The sequence below is a fragment of the Gekko japonicus genome, unplaced genomic scaffold (assembly GCF_001447785.1).
Source record: "Gekko japonicus isolate JY-2015 unplaced genomic scaffold, Gekko_japonicus_V1.1 scaffold138, whole genome shotgun sequence".
Taxonomy (NCBI): Eukaryota; Metazoa; Chordata; class Lepidosauria; order Squamata; family Gekkonidae; genus Gekko; species Gekko japonicus.
In genome coordinates, this window is record NW_015163096.1 from 1,249,350 (window position 1) to 1,274,960 (window position 25,611).

Here is a 25,611-nt window from a genome sequence, read left to right on the forward strand (position 1 = left end):
TGTCCAAGGGCCAGCTTGCCGGGGCGCCCTGCAGCTACGGGGCGCCCAGGCAAGCCAAGGGAAAGCAGTTTAAACTGCCTCCCCTCCCCACCAAGGGCTGGCCTCCCCTTCAAGAGGGGGCTTGCCCGAGCTCCCCACAGCCACAGGGCGCCTGGGCAAGCCAAGGGAAGGCATGGGGGTATAGCCTAATATGCTGATCTACATTGCCAGGGGTGTGGCCTAATATGCTAATGAGTTTCTGCTGTTGGGTGTGGCCTATTATGCTAATGAGTTCCTGCTGGGCTTTTTCTACAAAAAAAGCCCTGCAGAGGAACAATCCTGAATGCAGGTAAATGTATGTCATAATTTGAGAATATGGAAGTATCTTCTTGATACATGCATCTGGAAACTAATTTCTTCCTCTGGATTGGCTGAAATAAAGCAGTCTAGCCCAATCTTGTCAGATCTCAGAAGATAATGAGGGTTGGCCCTGGATAGTACTTGGATGGGAGATCACCAAGAAAGTCCGTAGCCTTGTCAAGTCCCCCCGGGGGGCGGGGAAACCCCTGCCCCATAGGCCCGTTCCCCGCCACCGGTGGATTGGGCCCCAGGGGAACCCCACCCCCAAAGCACGAGACATGCACGTCACCCAGATGTGACGCGGGCACGCTGGGCATGCTGGGGGCGGGGCCACAGTCATCCAAGGGAAAACTCTATGGTTTTCCCTCAGATGGTTGTGGCCCCGCCCCCAGCGTGCCCGACGTGGTCGCATCACTTCCGGGTGACGGGGTTGCGGTGTGCGCACTCCCAAAGCAGCACTGGAGTCCCCCGCTCCAGCGCCGCTTCTGACTTGGCAACCCTAAAAGTCCGGGATTATTCTGCAATTAGCTGTGAGGCCTTTGCAAGATATTTTGCAGATAAAACCAGGACCTGCCTGCCAATATTGATACAGTATGTGAACTGGAGGCCCCTTGGCCATCTTCAGGCCCAGTAATGGACCACTTAAGCCAACTCTCCCAGGATGAAATTAACAAGATCCTTGATGCTATGAAGCCCACCACTTGCCTCCTGGACCCATGCCCATCATGGTTGGTGAAAGTTGTCAGTGATGGCATAGGGGTCCCCCTGGCGAATATTATCAACTTGTCTCTGAGTTCAGGAACTTGCCCAGGAAGGAAGGAAGGAAACAGTGGCAAAACCACTCTTAAAGAAACCATCTCTAGATCCTACTGATCTAGCCAACTACTGCCCAGTTTCAAATCTTCCATTCCTGACTAAGGTAGTTAAGAGAGCAGCAGCGGAACAGCTCCAGGCTTTCTTGAAAGACACTTCTGTCCTGGACCCATTCCAGTCTGGCTTCCACCCTGGCTATGGGACAGAGATGGCTTTGGTCATCCTCACAGATGATCTCTGGAGACATCTGGACTGAGACAGGTCAGTGCTGCTGTTATTATTGGATTTGACAGCAGCATTTGACACAGTTGACTACAATCGGATGATTCACCACTACCATTCAGGGAGAGAGGATGGTGCTTGGGGAGAGGATCTCACCACGCTACCCTTTGGTGTGTGGTGTCCCTCACGGAGTGATCCTCTCCCCAATGTTATTTAACATCTATATGTACTTGCCCAGCTGGTCCGGAGTTTCAGGCTGGGTTGTAATCATTATGCTGATGACACCCAGCTGTTGCTGTTGATGGATGGCCAGTCGAATGCTCCCCCAGATATTTTGGCCAAGGGTTTAGAGGCTGTGATTGACTGGTTAAAGCAAAGCTGGCTGAAATTAAATCCATCAAAGACAGAGGTTCTGTATCTGAGCTGGGGAAATGTTGGGACAGGAATCCAACTCCTGACTCTTGACAGCGTGCCACTGACTTCACTGCTGGCTGTCAGGCGTCTGGGTGATTCTGGATGCCTCACTTTCAATGGAGGCCCAGATCACAAATCATGTTAGACTGGCTTTTTTTCTATCTATGCCAGGTCAAGCAACTGGTTCCCTTCCTTTCTCCCCCTGACTTAGCCACCGTGATCCATACAATGATCACTTCAAGACTAGATTACTGTAATTTGCTCTATGCAGGGCTACCCCTGAGGCTGACCCGGAAACTCCAGTTGGTCCAGAATGCAGTGGCACATGTTCTCACTGGAACATCTTTGAAAGCACACATCCAACCAGTGCTCCTCCAGCTGCACTGGCTCCAGGTGGAGTACTAGATCAAGTTCAATGTGCTGGTTTTAACCTTTAAAGCCCTTTGTAGTCTGGGATCAACATCTTCGGGACCGTCTCTCCTGGTATGTCCCCCAAAGAGTGCTTTGCTCAATGGCTCAAAATCTTCTGGTGATCCTCGGTCCAAAAAATATGTGCTTAGCCTCAACCAGAGCCAGAGCCTTCTCAGCTCTGGCACCGGGCTGGGGGAACACTCTCCCAAGTGAGATCCAGGCCCTGTGGGACCTAATGCAGTTCTGCAGGGCCTGCAAAATTGAGATGTTCCGCCAGGCCTATGGTTGAGGCTGCAGCATTTGGCCTCCCCTTGCCTGCCTTGGTGTTACTTGGCTTGGCTATCTGTTATTGTACCGTCTTAATACCCATGGACACATCTGAAGTACAATCTTTTTGAGGAGAAGACACAGTAAGTTGTGTCAAACCAGGTGCTACCATCTTATTGCTTAGATTTAAATTGTTGTTATTTAGTGTTGTTATGTACCTTTTTTAACCTGGGTTTTAATGATAAATTTATTACTGTTGTAAGATTATCGGTACCTGTTGTTACCTGCCCTGAGCCCTGCTGTGCAGGGTGGGTGGGCTATAAGCCGAATATGATAAATACATAACATACATACATAGAATAAATTTTCAGCAGCTGAGATGTCAGTATGTATGACTGGTAAATATGGACATGAATACAACATTCTCTAAAATCAGTTACATACAGCAAAATCAAAACCAATGCCAGAATAATTGAAGGGGGTAGCCTATGGTACAGATTGTTTTTCTCCAAAGTGCATTTAATTTACTCATAGCAATACCCACAGTGCCTTTAAACCTGAATTGAATATATTCAAGTAGTAAAAATATTTCCAACAAAATTACGTTAGTTTGAGAACAGAAATTCCTTTAGCATTTTAAAACACTCACCTGGGATATTAAAAAGCCTACATTAAATACTACATATTAAAAAAAACCCTTTAGAAATCATTGTTAAGTATAGAATATTACTACTTTTCTGGCTCTTACATGCAAAACTTCATTTCTCTATACTTGTTTGAAAGCTGAATGTGTATACCAACTCTACTGAAAAGGATTGCACTTGAAATGGTGTAAAGTGATATGAAAATTCTCTCTGTCATGTTATATCTATGATGGCCATTCACATAAGCAAGTTCATTATATGATGTTACAATCAGCAAAAGATGAACTGGAATCTATGAACCAGGCTCTACCCTGATTATTTTTAAAACTGCATTTCATTTCAAGAACGTGTCTGTTACTGAAACTTAACAAATCCTTCAGCTTCACCTGTGTTTCTTTTTCCAGCAATGCACAAAATTGGATCTGTCTGTCATCTAGTTTATATCTGAGTTTTGTCCAATCATATGCCTTCAGACAGGCACAAAAACTGAAGTAGTCAGCAGTTCTTTCTTGCAAGCAAAACTATCCATGCAATTAATGCAAGTATACATAATTACTTTTTTACACTTATGAATCAACTCTTAATTTCAATCTGACTTTGGCAAAGCATTTATTTTTAGTACATGAAATGCAGGCATGGTTTTTAAAAAAATGACAAAAAGATATAAATCACTGAAAATTCTTGTAGACACCACCTGCACAGTGGCCCTAGAATGGAAAATTGGACGGAGACTATGTTGTTAACATTATACAGCTACTTCTGGTTAATTAGATACTCCAAGAAATTCGTAGACAGCCTTGGTGTAGAAATGTTCTCTCAACATTATGGCAAGTAATGTAGTTGAGATTTTCAGCAAAACCATATTATATGCTCAAGACTGGCTTGCATATATACAGATTCTAATTCTACATCTCACCCCATTTACACTCCTCAAATCGACAAGTAGGTGCATAGTCTACAATACAAGTGTTGAATACTAGCACAATTTTGAAATAATACAGATTCTAGGTTTCATGTGTAACAAACCCCAAAGAATATGCTAACCTCTAACAAAATTTACAGATTAAAAAGGACATACTTAGAATACATAAAATACAAAGCAAGAATATCTATAAAATGTGTGATTCTATTAGCCTCATATTCTGCCCAGCTCACCCTCAATAGACTATAATTTCTTTGACCTGATGTAAGATCCTTAGTTTTGATCTACATACAACTGTATCAATAATAGATTAAGAGTTCATATCAAAGCAAAATCCCATATTCAGAAATAAAATAAAATACAAAGCATAGCTGTCTAACCATTTTTTAATCTTCTAAGATAAGGGCACAGTTGCAGCATTAGATCAAACTAGGGTTGCCAATTCTGGGTTGTGAAATTCCTGAAGATTGGGGGTGGAACCTGGGAGAGGGTTTGGGGATGCGAGGGACCTCAGTGAGGCATAAGGCCATAGAGTCCACCAGCCAAAGCAGCCATTTTCTCCAGGGGATCTGATCTCTGTCATCTGGAGATTAGCTGTCATTCCAGGGGATCTCCAGGCCCACTTGGAGGTTAGCAACCCTAGATCAAATCAGTATGACCTAAAACAGAGTTGATGGAGCTGTGGCCATCTGTGAAGCTATGGAGTTATAACCAGTTTACTTCACCAAACATTTCAGTGAAGCTTCCCAGAACCAAAAGACCCACAGCTTTAAATTTGGGGCCTAAGATTAGCAATGGAGAAACTGTCCGTTGTAAAGTATAGCTCCACCAGGCTGTGCCTTTTATATTTCTTGGTAAGTTGCTAGTACAGGAGCTGCAGTGGCTCAAGTGGTTAAGACGCTGAACTGCAGGCTGTGGAAGGTCAGTAGTTCAGCAGCTCGAGACCCGAGTGCGCCGCCTGACGGAGTGAGCTCCCGTCTCTAGTTCCAGCTCCTGCCAACCTAGCAGTTCAAAAGCAAGAAATTGCAAGTAGATAAATAGGTACCACTTCGGTGGGAAGGTAACAGCGTTCCGTGCGCCTTGGTGTTTAGTCATGCTGGACACATGACCACGGAAACGTCTTCGGACAGAGCTGGCTCTTCGGCTTTGAAACGGAGATGAGCACCGCAACCCTAGAGTCGGATTCGACTGGTTTTCGAGCAAGGGAACCTTTACCTTTACTAAGTTGCTAGTGCTCTTCAATTGGCTTGGAAATTATATTTCACTTTTATAAACTAGCCTACTATCTGAAGTGAAACAGGATACTTTACCATACTCCATATTTACCTGCTCCTTGGAAGGTATCTCTTTTTCATTTTGAACAATGAACTCAGGCCCCATTCCAGCTCAAGCGGAAGAAATCAATTTTCATCTTTTTGTTCCTTTTATTGTTTCTGAAGGGTTCACTTGAGTTTTTTGGAATTACAATTTAAAAAGAACCTCCACAATGAATCCAGAATTGTAGCTTACACAATTTGCAGCCTCCAGTTTCTTCAGGTCTTTTGCATCTGTTTGTCCCTCTAAATTGATGCATACACATGCACTGATAAAACACAGCAAAAAAAGTAATCTTGCTTTGATTGACTGTATATATGACTGCAGCAAGATCATTGCTGGTTCTACAACGTGACGAGGTGGTGGCTGAAGTTGCAGCTTTTAGGGCTGGCTCAGACAACAGCCTCCACTGCTACATTGTCTCACTCCATCCAGGAAGAAGAACAGATAACATGTCTTCCCTCCTTTATTGCCAGTCATCTTTAAAAAGTGCTGAAAGCCATGTATGCTCAATAGCACCTTCTGAAGTCAGCCAGTATTGCCATATTGGGCATGTGAGTATTGCTGCACTGGGTTTAAAGAGGATCAGGGACAGGGAATGAGGAGGGAAGCAGCCTTGGCTCCTGCGTAATGTGGTACAGAGGAGTGGGTGGCTTACACTGTCTCCTGCCTCAGACTTCAGAGGAAGATTACAAGAGAGATAGAAAGAGAGAGAGGTCAGGAAACAAAGCATCTTTTCCTTCTGTTATCTGATACTATCCCTTTGAAGTCTAGATTGCTACTCTCAGGGACTATTTTCTTCCTTCAGGCTTGACACACACTGCCAGATCTCTCCATCTTGCCATCACGGATGCAGGACATCCTCATCCATCCTTGTTAGCTAGATTAGACTTCTATCTTGTCTCTACCCTATTCTGTCTAGAATGGAGTTCCTCAAATAAAAGCATTCTTATTAGTTTGAACAGTTGAAGAGGCTTCGTGTTACTTTTGCTTCTTAATGGCACACATGCCCACATTAGAGATGCTTCTGCTGTGTGGTAAGCCTTTGTGTGCTCTGCTAAATTATTAAAGATTTCTGGCTATACCAAATCAGAGAAGCTAACAGGAGCAAGAGAGCAGGCAGCTGTGGGCAATGGCTTCAGGCAGCACATGTTGCTTAGAGCTTTCACATGATCAAGGGTTTTTTGGAAGTGTTTGTTGATGAATACATGTGTCCTTGTGTGTGGCAAAAGACCACAAGCAAGAAATCTTATACAAATGTACAATCAGCATGCTTGTTTTTGTAGAGTTTGTTGTTGTTGTTGTTCAGTCGCACAGTCGAGTCCGACTCTTCGCGACCCCATGGACGAGCTCTCTCCAGGCCTTCCGGTCTTCTGCCGTCCTCTGAAGTTGGCTCAACTTCATGTTCGTTGCATCGATGACACTGTCTAACCATCTCATCCTTTGCCGTCCCCGTCTTCTTTGACCTTCAATCTTTTTGTAGAGTTACATAAAAGCAAATATGTGCCTTCCTAAAATGGGGGCTGGGGAAACAACATTAATGGACGAAAGGGATTCAAAGACATGAGAAACTGCCTGTGCACAATGTGCTATTAAAAATTCAGAATAGAATCCAGTTAATCAGTTGACTTTAAAAAATAAGACCTGTGATACGGAATTTCAATCTGTGGGGAGGAATTGATAGAATAAATATTTTAAAAGGATGGGGTGCAGATTTCTGTAACAGATTTGATCTGACTCTTAAACCCAGCACAGTACAGTGGACAGAGTGTTCAACTGGGATGGGGAAGATTTGTACCCTATATCTACTATGATCTCATTGGGTAGACTTAAGCATGGCACCAATTCTTTGGCTATACATGGTTGTTCTAGGGTTGAAATGGGTAACCCTGAATTCCTGGAAGGAAGAACAGGATAACAGAAAAAGAAATTCAGCAAGCTAATATCATGTGGATAAGATATTACGTTGGCTAGTTTAGACCTACACTTGCTGCTAGGGAATTCAAAATGAATTTAATAATAAGGGAAAATAAGCAACATTAATTTTAGTGTACATTTATATGCCATCATCCATTAAAAATCTGAAGAGCATTTTAAAGAGCCCGAAGTAAAAGATATGATTAATCAAGATTAGCTAGGTCTGGAGTGCTTGCGGTGGAAACTAACCTTCTATTTATTGTTGGGGTTAATTTATTTTCCTAAGGGTCACCAGCTTGATCTCATTTGCTTGATTGCTTGATGGCATGACCCTAATGATAGCAAAATCTTCCTTAAATAATGTTTGCACTAATGTAACTAATTTCATCAAATGACCTTTTGTAGCTCATATTAATCCCACAGTTATATGAATATTCAGTAAACTATGCGAGAAAAGTAACGTGTTCTTGCAGTCATAACTAAGTGACCACCACTGACGTTTTGAAATGAAAAACAGGCACATTATAGAATTTCAACTGGAAACCAAATTTTAATTTGTCTTATAACAGTCTGCCCCCCCCTTTCTCTTTGAAATTACCTGGCCACATATAATGACAATGGAAGGTAAACACTAGATTTTCCTCTCCAAAGACAGGCTCCTTACCCCCGTCTGTTCCAATCATCACTGCAACCCGGCAAATGCAGTTTATTTTGTTACCTCTATCATATTATATATCTACAGATATTCCAGACAGCCAGGAATATTTGTTGGTCTTTCTCTTTCTGTTTTCTAGCATATCATATATGATGCAACACACGACATGCTGCTACCAGTTCAGTTCTAAGCAAAGTTTCCATTTGGCTTAGAAGGGTGTAACTTTGCTTAGGACTGCACTGTATGAAAACCAGTGATAAGTGATGACCTGTAATTGCTCATTGTGATATGACAGTGCAAAAGTCTATGAACACTAAACAAACTGCAGCTCACTGTGTAACATTAGTAACTCAAGACCCTGGTTACTGACATCATGTAAAGATCATATTAATGAGTCCCTGACGTCTATTGTAAATCAATCACTGACTCAGGGTGCCTTTCCTGGCTCACTAAGATACGCAGTCATCTGTTCATTACTAAAAAAAAAATCACTACAGAAGAATGATGTGGCCAATTATCAACTGGCCTCTGATTTACCCTTTCTGGCAAAGATAATAGAAAGAGAAGTTGCAGAACAACACCAAGGTCCTCCTGGACGATTCATCTGCTCTAGACCTCTTTCAGTCTGGTTTCAGGGCTATGGGATGGAGATGGTGGTGACATTACTTGATGATCTCCGCTGGAACGTAGAAAAGGGCAGTGTCTCTTTGTTGCTCTTATTGGATTTATCAGCAGCCCTTTATACTGTAGCACCTGCCATCTTGCTGAGGCATTTGGAGGTAGAAGCAGGATGAAGAGAAGTGCTTTGAATTAATGTAAATAATTCCTTATGGACCAGACTCAGAGGGTTGCTGTTGGAGGCCAGTAATCAGTTTGGGGACTGTCCTGAGGGGACAGGGAGCCCATGTTATTTAATCTCTATGTAAAGCCATTAGGAGAAATCACTCATAGTTTTAGAGCAGGTTGTCATCAACATGCAAATGGCACTCAGCTCCTTTTCTAAACTCCCCAATGATGCTGTAGAGATCCCAAGCCACTGGTATGGTTACACGACTAAGGGTGAACAAGCTGAATTTGTATTCTGGCAAGGTGGAGATGATGCTGGTTGGAAGGGGTGAGGTTCTGAAGGACATTTTGCTTCCCACATCTGATGGAGTCCAGCTGGTACTAACTCACTCAGTTAAGACCCTAGGGGCTATACTGAAACCATCATATTACTGGAGGTACCAAATCAGGTACCCAAAATGTAAAAAAAAAAAAAATGGTCTCCCTACCGTAACACTTTGAGGGCAGATGTATGTTACACATTTTACACGTATCTGGCTTAAAAAGTCACCTTGGAAACTCCAGTTGGTACAAAACATTAGGAAGAACTCCCTGGCAGATAGAGCGGTTCCTCAGTGGAACAGGCTTTCTCGGAAAATGGCGGGCTCTCCTTCTTTGGGAGCTTTCAAACAGAGGCTAGATGGCCATCTGACAGTAATGTGGATTCCGTGAACTTAGGCAGACCATTAGAGGGAGGGCAGGAAGGGTTGCCTCGGTGCTTAGTTCTCGTGGCCCTTTCTTACACGCCAAGGGAAATGCTGATCACCGCTTTGGGGTCAGGAAGCAATCCTGGAGGTTTTTTGTCATCTTCTGGGCGTGGAACAGTGGTCACTGCGGGTGTGGAGGGGGGGTATTTATGAATTTCATGCATTGTGCAGGGGGTTGGACTAGATGACCCTGGAGGTCCCTTCCAACTCTATGATTCTATTATTCTAAAACACCGCAGCTTAGTTACTATCTGGAGCTAAACAGAACATGCATATCACTCCCGTTCTGCAGCCACTGCCTTGTTACTGATCAATTCAATGAATTGGTTATTACCTACAAAGCTCTTAGCAGCCTTGGTCCCATGTGCCTGCAGGATTGCCTCTCCTGCTATGCTCCACCGTGACAACTCCACTGATCTGAGCAGAGGCTACCAAGGCTGCCACTCTGTAAATGGATAGGATCAGCAACTGTCTGTACACATGCGTCCTTTGTTATGGCTGCTACCTTGTGGAACAGTCTACCTGAGAAGTTCAGGGAGGCCCCTACACTCCTTTCATTGTGCATTTTCAGGACATAGAAATGTTCAGGAGGGCACTTTTAGAAAGGGATTAGAATTGCAATATAATGGAACGGTCCAGAAGGGTGCTTTTATAAGGACTGTTATATAGGACTATAATAGGACTGTACTCTATTATTGTATTGTCATCTTGTATTTACTGCCTTGTTTTCTACATTTGTAATTGCTGTGGCCTCAGTATTCCCAGTCTGGTGGTCTCCTATGGATTGTCTGGAGCTGGATCTAGAACCCCAGGGTTATGGCCTTGTGAACGGGTTGATCCAGTAAGACTTGTCTTTCCGGTGACCGGAAAAAACTCCACAGGAAAAAACCGCTCAGAAAAAAACCCACCGTCATAAATGCTCACAGGAAAAAAGCCCACATGGAAAAAAGCCCCCACAGAAAAAAGCCCACATGGAAAAATACCATGTAAAGCGCCATAGATATTTATAATTGTGGATAACCATTAATCTCCATTTATGGAGAATGAACAGGTATTGCCTATATTCACATGCAACAATTTGTGTTGTGATTTTATCAAGTATAATCCTATATATATAATTGTTTTACACGCTGGCCATTTCCAGCTCTCCCGTTGGCTGTGCTATGCACTCCATCAGCCATTGGCCATTCAATCACCACTCAAGAGTACTTGCATATCATTTGCTGGGTCCACGCCTGTGGGACTAACTTATCCCTCAGTGGCTGTTGCTAGGCAACCAAGCTTGGTTCTGTAAGTAAAAAGATGAAGGAAACCCTGTCCAGGGCTTTGTGAGGAACTCATTGGGGCCAGGCCTGACTAGGGTTGCCAGCTCCAGGTTGGGAAATTCCTGGATATTTTGTGATGGGAGTCTACAGAAACCAGAGTTTGAGGAGGGGAGAGGCCTCAGCTGAACAGAATGCCATAGAGCCCACCCTCCAAAGCAGTTATTTTGTCCTGGGGGGGGGAGAGATCTGTTGTCTGGAGTTCAGTTGTGATACTTGGCGACCTTCAGGCTCCACTTGTAGGTTGGCTACCCTAGGTGTGGCAGTTAGTGCTTCAGAGCAGGATTTGCTAGACCTAGGTTCTTGCTGTAGAAGTTGAGAAGGTGATTTCGGACCAGTCACAGACTTTCAGCCTAACCTACCTCACAGGGTTGTTGTGCAGATCAAAAGGGGGAGAGGAGAATGATGTAATCTGCTTTGGTCTCCACACTGGAGAAAGACTGTACTTTTCCTCCTGGGGAATCACTGCTGCCAACAGGTGAGGGCTGGAGATCACTCAGAATTAAAACTGCTCTCCAGATGGTAGAGATTGGGGTAGATAACGGTAGGTTGATAGTTGTTTGGGAAGGAGATGCCAACTCCAGATTGGAAAATTCCTGAAGATTTGCGGGGTGGAGCCTGGAGAGGGTGGGGTTTGAGGAGGAGTGGGAACTCAGACAGGTACAATGCCATAGACTCCACCCTCCAAACCAGCCATTTCCTCCTGGGAAACCATTGTTGCTACTGGCTGCTTTGAAGACCTTTTTGCAGGCATACTGTTTTCTAGTTTTCCCACAACTCTATGAATGAGAAACAGACTTTGAAAATCCATGGTTTACTAAATTAAAATCTTCCCAGCATCTAATTTTTGCCCCTCAGCAAGAGGAAAATGTGTGGAGAACTTACCTGCGTAAAAAGTCTTGCTTTCTTCAGGGCCTGGATAATAAAAGGCCTGGAACACACCAGGCTACTCCTTTTATATCTCTGGTCCCATTGTGAAACTAAAAGATCAGCCCCTCTCAACTGCAGGGACTGGTATGATCCAGCAGGGTTCTTCTTATTTTAATTATGTTACCCAGCCTCCTCAGCTGCAGTGCTGCCACTGCCTCCTCATCTTTCTCTTTCCTAAACAGTAGAAGTAGTTAAGGCCTCATAGATCTATGAAGCTTAGCTTAAGATAACAAAACCATAAGACAACATTAAATAACAAATAGCAACAGAGGTGGCAACCATGTCCTGTAGTGCTCTTAATTTCCTATTCCACAGCAGTCATCCAAGTGTGTGACAATACTCCCTCTAAGGTGTGGAGTCCTGTGAGCAAAAATTCTACATTGTGACCTACTGGCATTATAGTTGTGAGTGAGCAGTTTGGCTACTGCATAAATCAGTTTGCTCTGGAGCCATCCTTCCTGAGCTAAGACAAAAATCTGTAAGCTGGAGGCTAAAAACCTGTGAGCTAGCTAGCTCACACTAACTCATCTTAGAGGGAACACCAGTGTGTGGTCTCTATATAATGGACTGCAGAGGAACCTTGCTTGCCACAAACTAACACTGGCTAATGCAAAGGCAGTTCGCCTAATAACATAGCAAAATTATTATTTAATTATACTTGATAAAATCACAAAACAAATTGTTGCATGTGAGTACAGGAAATACCTGTTCATTCTCATAAATGGAGATTAATGGTTATCCACAATTATAAATATCTATAGCGCTTTACATGGCATTTTTCCGTGTGGGCTTTTAGGTATATGGGCTTTTTTCCATGTGGGCTTATTTCCATGTGGGTATTTTTCCACGTGGGCTTTTATGACCGTGGGCTTTTTTCCTGTGGGCTTTGTTTCTTAGAACCATTGGGCTTTTTTCCTGTGGGCTTTTTTCCTTAGAACCGTCTTCCCAGGACTCAGACTAAATAGGCTGTGAGGTAATTGGCCCCAGCTGCACTGCAGGCAGGTGCTGGAGTTCCTGAGGCTGCACTGAGCTCTGGGCAGGATCCTCCAAGGAACTGCCATCACCAGACCACTGTTCTAGCTCAACCACTGGATTGCATTCAGCCATTCTGGTGCTTCAATTCCTCTGTGCCACATTGGTCCAGAGCCTCTGCTGCCACCATTCCTGTACAGTGGGAGAGGATCCTGGGGAGCTACAGGCCTGGTCCTGCATGGCAGAGTCCTGGTGCCTGCCTCAGGGATTGGTGGCAAGGTATCCCTTGCACACTCTGGCAGGATGGTCTCTGGTGCTGGTGGTTTATTGTCAGCTGAGGCCTCTGCAATGCTGGGCTCTCCCTGGTCCCCCTGGCCCTCCTCAGGCTCCTGCCATGAGGACTCTGAGTCAAAATCACTGAGCTGGTTGCTGGGGGTCATGAGAGTAATCCACTTCCTGCATTGTTAATGGTAGGTCATGCCCAAGACATTGTTGTTGCTGCTGTTGTTGTTTGACTCTTATATTCTAATAGCAAAGTCATCCAAACTTTGGATTCCCATATCAGATGACTGGAGCTGTGAACAGGCAAGACAGATCTTTCTACAAACCTGAAAAGGGCCCGAGGTTTGCAGAAAAATGTGAAATCACAGAGCTTCAGCTTAGAGGCCCAGGTTCAAACCCCCATCTTGCTCACTGGGTGATTATGGACCAGTCACATACTTTCAGACTAACCTACCTTACAGGGTAATTATGCTGATAAAAAGGAGGAGAGGAGAATAACATGAGCTGCTTTGGTCCCACTGTGGCAAAAGGTGGGGTATAAATGAAGCAAATAAATAGTAAAGATAGTTGAAGACTGGAGGCAAATAACAGGTATGTTGGTGAATGGCTGAGAAGGAGACAGGTAAAGGGGAATATGGGGGTTGCCAGGAGGAGGAAAGGGAAGATAGTGTGGGAAAGGGGATACAGGGAAGTGTGAGTCCCCCCCACAAGTTCCTGAGGGTTCCTTACCATGCAGGGGGGCCTGGCCCAGTGGATGACACCAAATATATGGGCAATAGTTTTCCTAGGCAGAGGCTGCTGGTGCGGGGGAGAGGGACAGCTTAAGACAAAGAGGCAGATAAAGACAGCTTAGCTGTTGGGTGGAAAGAAGATGGAGTTGCCAATTTCAGGTTAGGAAATTCCTACAGATTAATGGGTGGAGCCTAAGGGGGGGGTTTGAGGAGGGTATAATGCCATAGGATTCTCCCTCCAAAGCAGCCATTTTCTCCAGAGGAACTAGGGTTGCCAGCCTCCAGGCAAGGAATGATTACCCAGAATAACAACTGGTCTCCAGACGACAGAGATCAATTAGTTGCTTTGGAGGATGGATTCTATGGCGTTATAACCCTGCTTAGGTCACTTCCCTCCCCAAACCTTGCCCTCCCAAGACTTTACCCCCAAATATCCTGGAATCTCCCAACTTGGAGCTGGCAACCTAAAAGGAACCTGATCTCTGTAGTTGGGAGATCCATGTGATTCCAAGAGATCTCCATGTCAGCAACCATAGAAGGAGATAAGGAAGCAGGCTTTCAGGAAAGGAAAAGAGGAAATAGTGGGGGAGGGGGAAATGAGATGCCTCCCACAAGTCCTTGAGGATTCCTACTTCTTATTTTCTGATACTGTAATCCTAGTCTTATTGCAGTGTTTATCAGATGTCTTATGCTGTCTGATTGAGCGGTTTTTATATTTCATAATCTGAGTTTCAGTGAGAAAGGTAGATTCTAAATTAAATAAACCACTAACAACAACAGACAACAACAAAGATTTCCCAATATCATCATTGGTCCTGTCCACCATATCCACTGTCATTGTTCTCATTGAAGCATACAAATTCAGACAAACAGACGGTATCAACAATAAATAAAAGCCAGTATGGCATGATAGTTAGAATGTCATCCTAGAACCTGGGGTAACCAGGTCTGATTCTCCACTCTGCCATAGAAGCTTGCCAGGACCCGTCATAATCTCTCAGCCTAATGTACTTTACAAGGTTGTTGTTCTGGGAATAGGGTGTAAGAGGGAGAATGGTGTGACAGGCCACTTTGGGTCAAATAGTGTGGGAAGGGGGATACAGGAGAGTGTGAGTCCCCCCCACAAGTTCCTGAGGGTTCCTTACCATGCAGGGGGGCCTGGCCCAGTGGATGACACCAAATATATGGGCAATAGTTTTCCTAGGCAGAGGCTGCTGGTGCGGGGGAGAGGGACAGCTTAAGACAAAGAGGCAGATAAAGACAGCTTAGCTGTTGGGTGGAAAGAAGATGGAGTTGCCAATTTCAGGTTAGGAAATTCCTACAGATTAATGGGTGGAGCCTAAGGGGGGGGTTTGAGGAGGGTATAATGCCATAGGATTCTCCCTCCAAAGCAGCCATTTTCTCCAGAGGAACTAGGGTTGCCAGCCTCCAGGCAAGGAATGATTACCCAGAATAACAACTGGTCTCCAGACGACAGAGATCAATTAGTTGCTTTGGAGGATGGATTCTATGGCGTTATAACCCTGCTTAGGTCACTTCCCTCCCCAAACCTTGCCCTCCCAAGACTTTACCCCCAAATATCCTGGAATCTCCCAACTTGGAGCTGGCAACCTAAAAGGAACCTGATCTCTGTAGTTGGGAGATCCATGTGATTCCAAGAGATCTCCATGTCAGCAACCATAGAAGGAGATAAGGAAGCAGGCAAAGCTATGGGGGCTTTCAGGAAAGGAAAAGAGGAAATAGTGGGGGAGGGGGAAATGAGATGCCTCCCACAAGTCCTTGAGGATTCCTACTTCTTATTTTCTGATACTGTAATCCTAGTCTTATTGCAGTGTTTATCAGATGTCTTATGCTGTCTGATTGAGCGGTTTTTATATTTCATAATCTGAGTTTCAGTGAGAAAGGTAGATTCTAAATTAAATAAACCACTAACAACAACAGACAACAACAAAGATTTCCCAATATCATCATTGGTCCTGTCCACCATATCCACTGTCATTGTTCTCATTGAAGCATACAAATTCAGACAAACAGACGGTATCAACAATAAATAAAAGCCAGTATGGCATGATAGTTAGAATGTCATCCTAGAACCTGGGGTAACGAGGTCTGATTCTCCACTCTGCCATAGAAGCTTGCCAGGACCCGTCATAATCTCTCAGCCTAATGTACTTTACAAGGTTATTGTTCTGGGAATAGGATGTAAGACGGAGAATGATGTGACAGGCCACTTTGGGTCCCAGTTAGAGAGAAAAGTGGGATATAAATAAAAATAAAATAAATTATCAACACACACAAATCATAGAGTTGGAAGGGATCTCCAGGGTCATCTAGTCCAACCTCCTGCACAATGCAAGAAAAACTACAATAAAGTGATATTAAAGCTAAATATTAGTATTAAAAGTCTGAGCAAACAAGATGGAACTAGCCTTGTGTTTAGTAATGCCCACATCAGGTAAACTAGCCCATGAAGACAATTTTAAATCTAGGGTACCACCACACAGAAGTCCCAATTTCTGGTCGCATCTTGCCTAATCTCTAAAGCAGAGGCCCCCAGTAAAGAGTCTCAGATCAGTTGGAATTTCCTTTTGCTTCTTCTACAGCTCTAGAGATTGACCGAGAATCATTAATTCTTGCTCAGAGATCATCTAAGGCTACAGATATAAATGATTAAGGGGCCCATATGCTAAAATAGTTGAGATGGAAGGCCATCCATAATGTCTGAAAGAGTGCATCTGAAGGCCAGGGCAGAAGAAACACTATGATAAAAATTGGGAGTTAAATAGGCCAGAACTAACTAATTACAAAGGTCAGGGTCAGTGAGGTTTTCACAGTTGTTAACACTGATAACTAGTTAAGCCCTGTTAAAAGTAAGTATTATATGGCATTCACAAGGTCCCCTGAGTCTGAGCTTTGAAGTGTAAAAATATTAACTGTTCACTACACACTGAAAAGAAGAGTGATTTAAGCCCATACATTATATACGTTTGTAGGAAGTCACTGAAAAGTCACATAATAATGATGCTTACAAATTAATTTAGAAGCATAGTATAATAATATCATAGGATAAGCCTAATTGCTATAAATCCTGTTGTCGTATTTGCACTTGCTGAATCTGCCTTAATTATGTTGTCGCCTAATTAGAGAGCTCAGTCTACAGAAGAACTCACAAAAACCAATGGTGCAGAAAGTTGAAAACAGTTTATTCCACTTCAGAGATTTACAGCCTTGGAATCTTATGGCAAAGTGGTCGGAACAGACTCTATTTGTGAGGTAAGTAGACAGAAGACACATGGCAGTGACCTACCACACTAATGAAAAGTGATATTGAGTTTACTAATTCAGATAAAGGTATACAATTGTACTATCTCCACAGCGCATGGACCTGTCACAGAAACAAATGCATGGTCCTGGTTGCATTTAATTTGATTCTTGTTCTTTTTAGGGCTGAGCTTGTAGATTTAATTAAAGCTTTCATGCACTAGGCACATTCAGCAAGTATCTGTGTTTAATGACTTCTTCAGAATCAGAGAGAGCAACAATGCATGCAAAGCTTCAGCCAACAGGCAATAATAAAACAGAAAGCAAATCCGTTCGCACAATACTAATCTTAGATATACAATTAGATTCAAACTCTTTTACACCTTCTCATAGTTCAGGTGTAATGTCAATTACCCCCTCAAAACTGTATGAACTGTAACCAGATCTATGAATAAATTAGCTGTGCTGAAGGGGAGGGGGAAGAATATTTTATAAGCCCTGATGCCGTACATGAGCACAGCTTGAAGATGCACACAGTGGCATGGATCAGCGTAGCTACAGCAACCTGCTCCACAAGACATGTGAAAGAAGCCCATTCTGTTAAATTCCCTGTCACTTACAAAACTCATTATAGAACAGCTTACTACAATAAATCAGGCCTGAAGTACTGCACTGACAGAGGCGTCCCCTGAGTGGCTTTAAGGCCTTTATGGAGATGCATGGTCACCTCAGCTCCTGCTCCCAACCAAACCTGACCAGGGATGTGAATAGGTATCAAAGTGATTTTGGTTTCACAGAGACTGGGGAGGGGAACACATATCTGCATTGACATTTGCTCCCTGGTTTCCTGTGCTGAGTTATAAGAACAGTTCTTCTGTCTGCCAGCGCAATACATCACAGGGATCCAGGAAAAGTATTTTACGTTTTCTTCTCTGGTCAGACCAGTTGTCCAGAATGATGTTCTTCGTAGCACCAGTTGGCTGCTGCTTTTGTACCAATTTTGTTTTCAAATAAGTCTTGTACTGCTTAGAATAGTAAGATCATCACGTCACCAATGAGAGATGATCAGTCATTCTTAACTGGTGGTACACGTACTGTAGGGTTTTCATAATGATAACTAAGAATTCACTTTCCCATAATCCACATGTCCACCTGCAGGTGTGACTTCTGCTATTTTTATGTCCTCAACACTGACCATGAATGATAAATATAATGGCTTGTATCCAGAACAGACTTTTCTGTAGGCACAAAAATATTTGCTCCTGGAGTAAAATCCCACCCCCCACATCATGGCCCCCTAAAATCCTGCTTTTAGAGGAGTGGGGATTCCCAACAAGATGATTTGGGGGTACATTTTTCCATGTGGGTATATTAGGGGTGCCAAGTCCCCCCGGGGGGCGGGGAAACCCCCGCCCCAGAGGCCCGTTCCCTGCCGGCGGCTGATCGGGCCCCAGGGGGGAACCCTACCCCCAAAGTACGCAATGTGCACGTCACCCGGAAGTGACGCGACCACGCTGGGCACACTGGGGGCGGGGCCACAGTCATCCGAGGGAAAACTCTATGGTTTTCCCTTGGATGGGCGTGGCCCTGTCCCCGGCATGGTCGCGTCACTTCCGGGTGACGGGGTTGCGGCGCGCACGCGCTCCCCAGGAACAAGCCAGAAGCCCCCCGCTCTAGCAGCAGGTAAGACTTGGCAACCCTATGTGAGATAGGAGCGGTGAGAAAATCATGCTCTGTGAGTGGAAATTCTTGAGCATAAAGAATGTTAGTCTGAATCCAACTCAATAACAGAACACGTATAAAAATATAAATGTCCTCAGAAAAAGTGGGACTTATGTAGGACAGAGATTCTTTGACAGAGCAATTGGTGGGATGTAAAACAGAAAAGTTTGAGAGTCATTGACCTATATGATAATACCACTAAAGGCAAATGAAGCTAATTTAGAGAGAGGAGAAATCTGACTGGCTAGGACTATGGGAAGATGTTTATGTTTCTAGGCAGAAGATCTACTGGTAAACAAAAAATGGCGCTGAAGCAGAAGCCAATGAGACAAGGGGACAGGAATCACTGGGTGCAAAAAATGTGTGGAGGGAGGATCTTTGACTAGTCATAATGGATACCCCCCTCTCCCAGTTATTTATATTTATTTATAATTTATAGACCACCCTTCTCTGAGTACACATTATAAATCCCAAGTTATCCTCTTTTCACATGGAAAATGTTTGAACGCAAAATTCAATACATCCCTTGAAGTAATTTAAAGTTTTGGGCAGTGGCAGTCTTGGGACCATATTGTTACCTATATGACCAGCCTATTTCTGCTTATATCCTAGGCTCTTAGAGTTCTTGTGAGCGAATCAGAAGATAAAACCTGTTTTGGTGTTTTCCTGCAACACTTGGAGGATGCTGCTCTGGAGATAAATTTAGAAAGTCAAACTTTATCAAAGCTATGAAGGCTGTTGCGAAGAAATCACCTATGATTTCAAGTTGACAATCATGCCAAATGCACTATGTAATTTTAATCACCATTTAGTACTGAGATTATGGATAATTATCCCTGGCCCCTCTCTTCCGCCACTCCCTGAGTGCTATAATCTCAGAGCTACAATGAGAAGGTTCATAGGTGAAATGTTCCTTCAAAGAAAAAATAAGCAATTGTTTGCCTTTTACTTGTGCAGTACTGGCTACATACTGTACTATCCAGAATATTCCTTTTACATTTAAAAAATAGCATCTTCCAGCAGTCTACTCTACTTCCTTTGGAATTTTTCTCGCCACTCTGCTGCCTATTTAAATGCAGATGGACACACATGAAGCTGCCTTCTATGGGACCAGACCGTTGGTCTGTCAAGGCCAGTATCATCTACTTACACTGGCAGCAGCTCTCCAGTGTCTCACATCACCTACCACCTGATCCTATTCGCTGCAGATTGAACCTGGAACCCTCTGGATGCCAAGCTAGAGTTGCCAGCTCTGGGTTGAGAAATACCCGGGGATTTGGGAGGTGGAGCCTGGGGAGGGCAGAGTTTGGGGAGGAGAAGGACACCAGCAGGGTATAATGCCACAGAGTGGACCCACCAAAGCAGCCATTTTCTCCAGGGGAACTGATCATGGTCATCTGGAGATCAACTGTAATAGCAGGAGATATCCAGGTGCCACCTGGAAGCTGGACAACCCCATGCCAAGCAGATGCTCTACCACTGACCCACAGGTCCTCTCCAAAAAATCCTGGTTTTAAAATGCACCCTTATCATTTCCCACCAAACTTCTTTCCCCGTCTTTCTTCTCTTATACATATATTCCCTCCATTCCCCATTTAGCCTACTCATTCACAGACCTCCAAACTGTAGTTTGGCAGAGTCTGTCCATTTATTTGTTCTGTAAACAGCAATTAGTTTGTATAGCAGTACAGAAATACATATGTACAAAGAAGTAGTAGTAACATGTTTCGCTAAATTGCTTAATGTCTTCTTCAGCCAAACCACATGTGACACTGGGGAATCCATTACTAGATCCTCTGATGTATCTGATGAAGTGCACATGCACACAAAAGCTTATACCCGGAATTAAACTTTATTGGTCTTAAAGGTGCTGCTGAACTCAAACTTTGTTCTTCTGGATCCTCCAATGTATTATTAAGCAGGAAAAAAGGGCTGTACCCTACCCTACTGGGGAATAAAACAACACAAAGGAAGGGAGGAACTTCCATCAGAGGAAGAATGAAGACTTCACCTCCTTCCTGAACATGCCGCTGGAGCCATATGAGAACACCCATTCATTACTTATTGTATAAAAATTGCATGCTGGCGGATCCAATCATCAATCTCACATGAAATACGTAGTAGGGAACTTCTATAAATTGTGAGTTTACAAACAGACTTCTAAAATATGGATCAGTTGAGTTCTTTTGGAAATTGTCAAAGAAAAATCAATGTTTTCATTGAAAAGATATAAGTTTGTGTACGTGACCGGTACTTTCAAACATGAAAATCAGAAAAACCTTGCAAAAACACTGTCAAGGAAGAAAAATTATGGGAAATCATTTCAAGCAGAGATTACTTATCTTAATTGCTTTATATTCAACTGCCTTCTATTGAAGTTGTCTTTCTGTTTTATTACTTCCTTGTTTCTGTTCTTTGAGTCATCAGAGTTTTGCCCTCCAAATGAATCTATGGACTCATGATAGATTAAAAAAATAAACTAAATAAGAAAAGAAATGGCCTTGTATATTCTGTGACCAATGTTGCTTATTCCTTTACAGTGTAAATTGTCCGAAACCAGTTTGGTATCATCTGGACAGAAGCTGTCCAATCCAGAAGGCTACTTAAATTATGAGATAGTGCCATAAAAGTGAATGTTTTGAAGAGCAGAATGGGGGGGGGGGAATGATGGGCAACCACTTCAAGTTGAGACAATTTACCTAGCAGAAATATAAAGGAATACTGACAAATGGCACCTCAAGGAAGATTATCATGAATCTAGTCACAACACCCACCAATAGGGCCAGTAAAGGAATTTCAGCTTTAAATATTTCTGCAGGATTTAAAAGGTATTCAAAGGATAACAATTTTGAAGTCCAAGCAAAAATATAATCACAAGAGTATCACTAGCAGTCTAATTGAACACAATTTACTTTGGAGGCTGGAGAACTGTGAGCTGAGGAGAACTAAAGCATGAATAAGATTTGAGTTGCTGGATGAACTATTTTAATTTCCCCTATGTACTTCTTTTTTTTAAACTGCACACTGATTTGTGTACATTCATCTCATTCCTCATGGTTCTGCCCTTGGAACTTGGTTCAATATTTCATTAAATCACCCTGAAAACTAACAGCCCAATTTGTTATGAAACTACAGTCCCTAAGCAACATAAATTACCTACCTAGTTGTAGTTTCACCATGGAATATAGCCTAGTCTTTTAAGAAACGCTTCCATACATTAAAAAAAATGTAAACGGTGCTGTAATAAAGAGTTCGTTCCTAATTAACTGCTACAGGACTTTCTAAGGCTGTTCATTTGGACACGGTCACAAAGCTGCTTCAGATTTGAAACAACACAGGAATTAAAAAAAATAATCACCATTGAAATTTCTATTTTGTCATTATAATACAACCTCTCTTTTCTCCACTTGACACTAACTGAACCCTAGATGACAAAAGAAGGAAACAGCTGCTCAATACTTACTCTCATGCTCAATATCCAGTGAGCAGTCTCCTTATATATTTTAACATAATTCATAGGAATAAAGGTAAAGGTAAAGGTTCCCTTGCTCGAAAGCCAGCCGAATCCGACTCTAGGGTTGTGGTGCTCATCTCAGTTTCAAAGCCGAAGAGCCAACGCTGTCCGAAGACATTTCCGTGGTCATGTGGCCGGCATGACTAAACACCAAGGTGCACGGAATGCTGCTACCTTCCCACCGAAGTGGTACCTATTTATCTACTTGCAATTTCTTGCTTTCGAACTGCTAGGTTGGCAGGAGCTGGAACTAGAGATGGGAGTTCACTCCATCATGCGGCACCCGGGTCTCGAACTGCTGAACTACTGACCTTCCACAGCCTGCAGTTCAGTGTCTTAACCACTTGAGGAGGGATGTGATACCACAGAGTCTGCTCTCCAAAGTTGTCATTTGTCAAAGCTTGTGTCTGTAGAGCCTAGAGCTCCTGATGCTGTACGCAACCATGGCTTTGAAGGTACACATAGTTGCATGGATCAGTGCAGTTACAACAGCCTGCTCTGCAAGACACATGCAAGAAGCTCATTCTGTTAAATTCCCTGTAACCTGTAAAACGTATTATAGAACAGCTGACTACAATATATCAGCCCCGAAATATTGTACTGACAGGGCCATCTCCGGTGTGGCTTCAAGGCCTCCGCAGAGATACATAGCCAACCCAACTCTTCCTCCCATCCAAACCTGACCATACTTTCTTCTATATTTGCTGGTCCTCCAATCCTGTTGGCTCAAGAGGAGGCACCCAGGACAGATATGGCAGAACTCAGCATAATATCTGCTTCCTTACTGAATGTATAAAACAGCAATAGAAATAACTGAAGGCGAAATGCTAGTACTCCAAGTCTCTCCCATAATGTATAGGTACAGTGTCAACCTGTGCAATCAAAAACTTGTAACACTTTCTTAACATTTTAAGAATGGAGGATCAACCTAACCTTCACTGATTTTTTAAATGAAAACAGAGAGCTTCATGCTCAGTGCCTGGACACAAACAAAATGCGAGATAAGTTCATAGAAGTTTAAGACTGCTACTATGACCTACCAGTATTTTTCAAATGGAAATATCCCAAAGATAATTTTTCCTCCAGCCTTATTCACTGTTATTCTTTCAGCCCATGGAAAGCATCATAAGAACATTATAAACTCCTGATGGACTGTACCAGCGGTCCATCTAGTCCACCATTATGCTTCCTCTGTGGCTAACTGGATGCTCTGGGCAGCTTACACACCTGGCAAGATAGCAACAACCCTTCCTTGAATAAAAAGGATCCTCTACCAGTTATCTATATGATTACTGGTGCAATTATGACTCACTCATTGACAGTAGCAGTAGAAAAAAGTACAGAACAGGCGAATAAGTCTATTGTCTGCCTCTTTATGCTTGTAAAAACAAACATAAAGAAGAAAATAAAGAACTCTGAACTTGCCTTTCTGGGACCAAGTAGAGAACTTATTTGCCTAGCTACTTTGCACATCTCATTCTCTGGGATCAACATGGCAACAATTCCATAATATTCCATACTATTAAATGACATTTAAGCAATATCTTTGTTCATGAATGGGATTAAAATGTATACAGCAATGGATTTATGGTAAATGGTTGCACATGTACACACATCACCAGATTTTCAATGAGAAAAAAACAAAAACAAAAAAGTTATAATGCAGTCCTATGCAAACTCTTTTGGCAGCAAGTCCTACTGAATTCAGTGAGACTTACTTCCGAGCAAACATAAGATCTTTGAGTTAAAGATACCCTAGATTTATCTTTCAGAATATTTATTAATGAAGTTGACCCTCCCACCATTTCAATGAAAAAAACAACAGTCAAACACACAGTACGTGGCAAAAGACACCTTAAGGAAAAGTGAGTTTGGATACAATGATATGAAGATGTTTTATTTCATATGAAGCTGCAAAGTATTTTGAATTTCACAAAGGAAGTTGCATCATATTAGTATTCACTATTCATGCACAGAACAACATGGCAGAAAGCATGTCTCTGATGATGCACATATAAATTACTTACAGGTAATAAGTGTAGGAGTGATAGCTTCTTCTGCCATGATGGTGGGAGGATTTAGGCAGTGGAGGAAAAGATGAAATGAAAGGAAAGAAAAGCCAAATATTAATGTATGAAAAAATCAAGATGAGATTAGAATTGGAGAAACAAATGAAAAAGGTAGCAAGAATGCATTTCAGAAACATCATGCAACACATCTGGAACAGACAGATGACATATCCACTCTTCACAACAGCTTAGGCAGAAAACTTATTCCTCACTGAAATTTTAAACACGTTTACCATGCATTTGATAGCAATGACTAATAAAGGTATGTATTATATATTCAATAATACATAATATACAGAAACATGTTAATTCATAAATCATGCTTTGATTTTACATGATTGTATCAGAAAGTTCAGAAATCATGCACTCCCTAAAACATCACTAAGTAATTTGGAACAGTAAAGTCTCATACAGTACAATCCTCAACACAGTTATACACTTGTAAGTACACTGACATTAGTAGACTTAGAAAGGTATAACTTTGCTTAGGATAGTATTGTTAATGTTCCCAGAGCTGCTCTTATTTTTGCCAGCGTACTGTGGATTGTTCCATTTTGGAGACCTTGCTAAACTTTTAGCTTACAGAAGTTAACTTTATACTTTACTAGCATTAAAGTCCGTTGTGAAAGCAATACAACGAACTCTAGAAAGATGTGATGTGTAACGAATGCATAGGCTGGAAGCAGGTTAAGTACATATTAGAAGTATGTAATAGAAAGGCACAATTGTAGAAGTCTCACATAACTTATGTTACACAATACCTGGTGTCCAAGGTCACATAATGTGGGCCAGAAAATGCAGCATAGAGGTCTCCGTGGGGTCATTTCTACAGTTGGGCACCCTCTGTTGCTTCCTCTAAGCTGTGGAGACTTGTGAGCAAAAACCCTGCTTCCCAACTAACCATAAACGTACCGTTATCTGCCCCTCTGACTGCAGCTGACTTCTGCCCTCCCTCCTGGAGATCAGTTGTAATTTTGAGTGATCTCCACCCCTCACCTGGAGATTGGCAATGATGGTTCCCCAGGAGGGAATGGCTGGTTTGGGGGGTGGAGTCTATGGCATTGTATCTGTCTGAGGTCCCACCCCTCCTCAAACCTCACCCTCTCCAGGCTCCACCCCTCAAATCTCCATGAATTTCCCAACCTGGAGTTGGCAACCCTATCTCCTTCCCAGCCAAGCATCAACCTGCCATTATCTGTCCCTCTGATTTCAGCCTTCCATCTCCTCCCCTCTCCCTCCTGGAGATCAGTTGTAATTCTGAGTGGTCTCCAGCCCTCACCTGAAGATTGGCAACAATGGTTTTCCAGGAGGAAAATTAAGCTTTCTCTGCGATGGGGACCAAAGCAGGTAACATCATT

The 25,611-nt window shown here is 42.9% G+C and overlaps 1 protein-coding gene across 1 annotated transcript in view; it reads right to left on the bottom strand.

The window, feature by feature from the left end:
- PTPRM (protein tyrosine phosphatase, receptor type M) overlaps positions 1-25,611 on the bottom strand; it is a 509,160-nt gene that overhangs the window by 167,756 nt on the left and 315,793 nt on the right. The window contains exon 15 of the mRNA XM_015406598.1: positions 24,212-24,241. Coding sequence (XP_015262084.1) covers positions 24,212-24,241 — 30 coding nt within the window. The remainder of the gene's footprint in view (positions 1-24,211; positions 24,242-25,611) is intronic.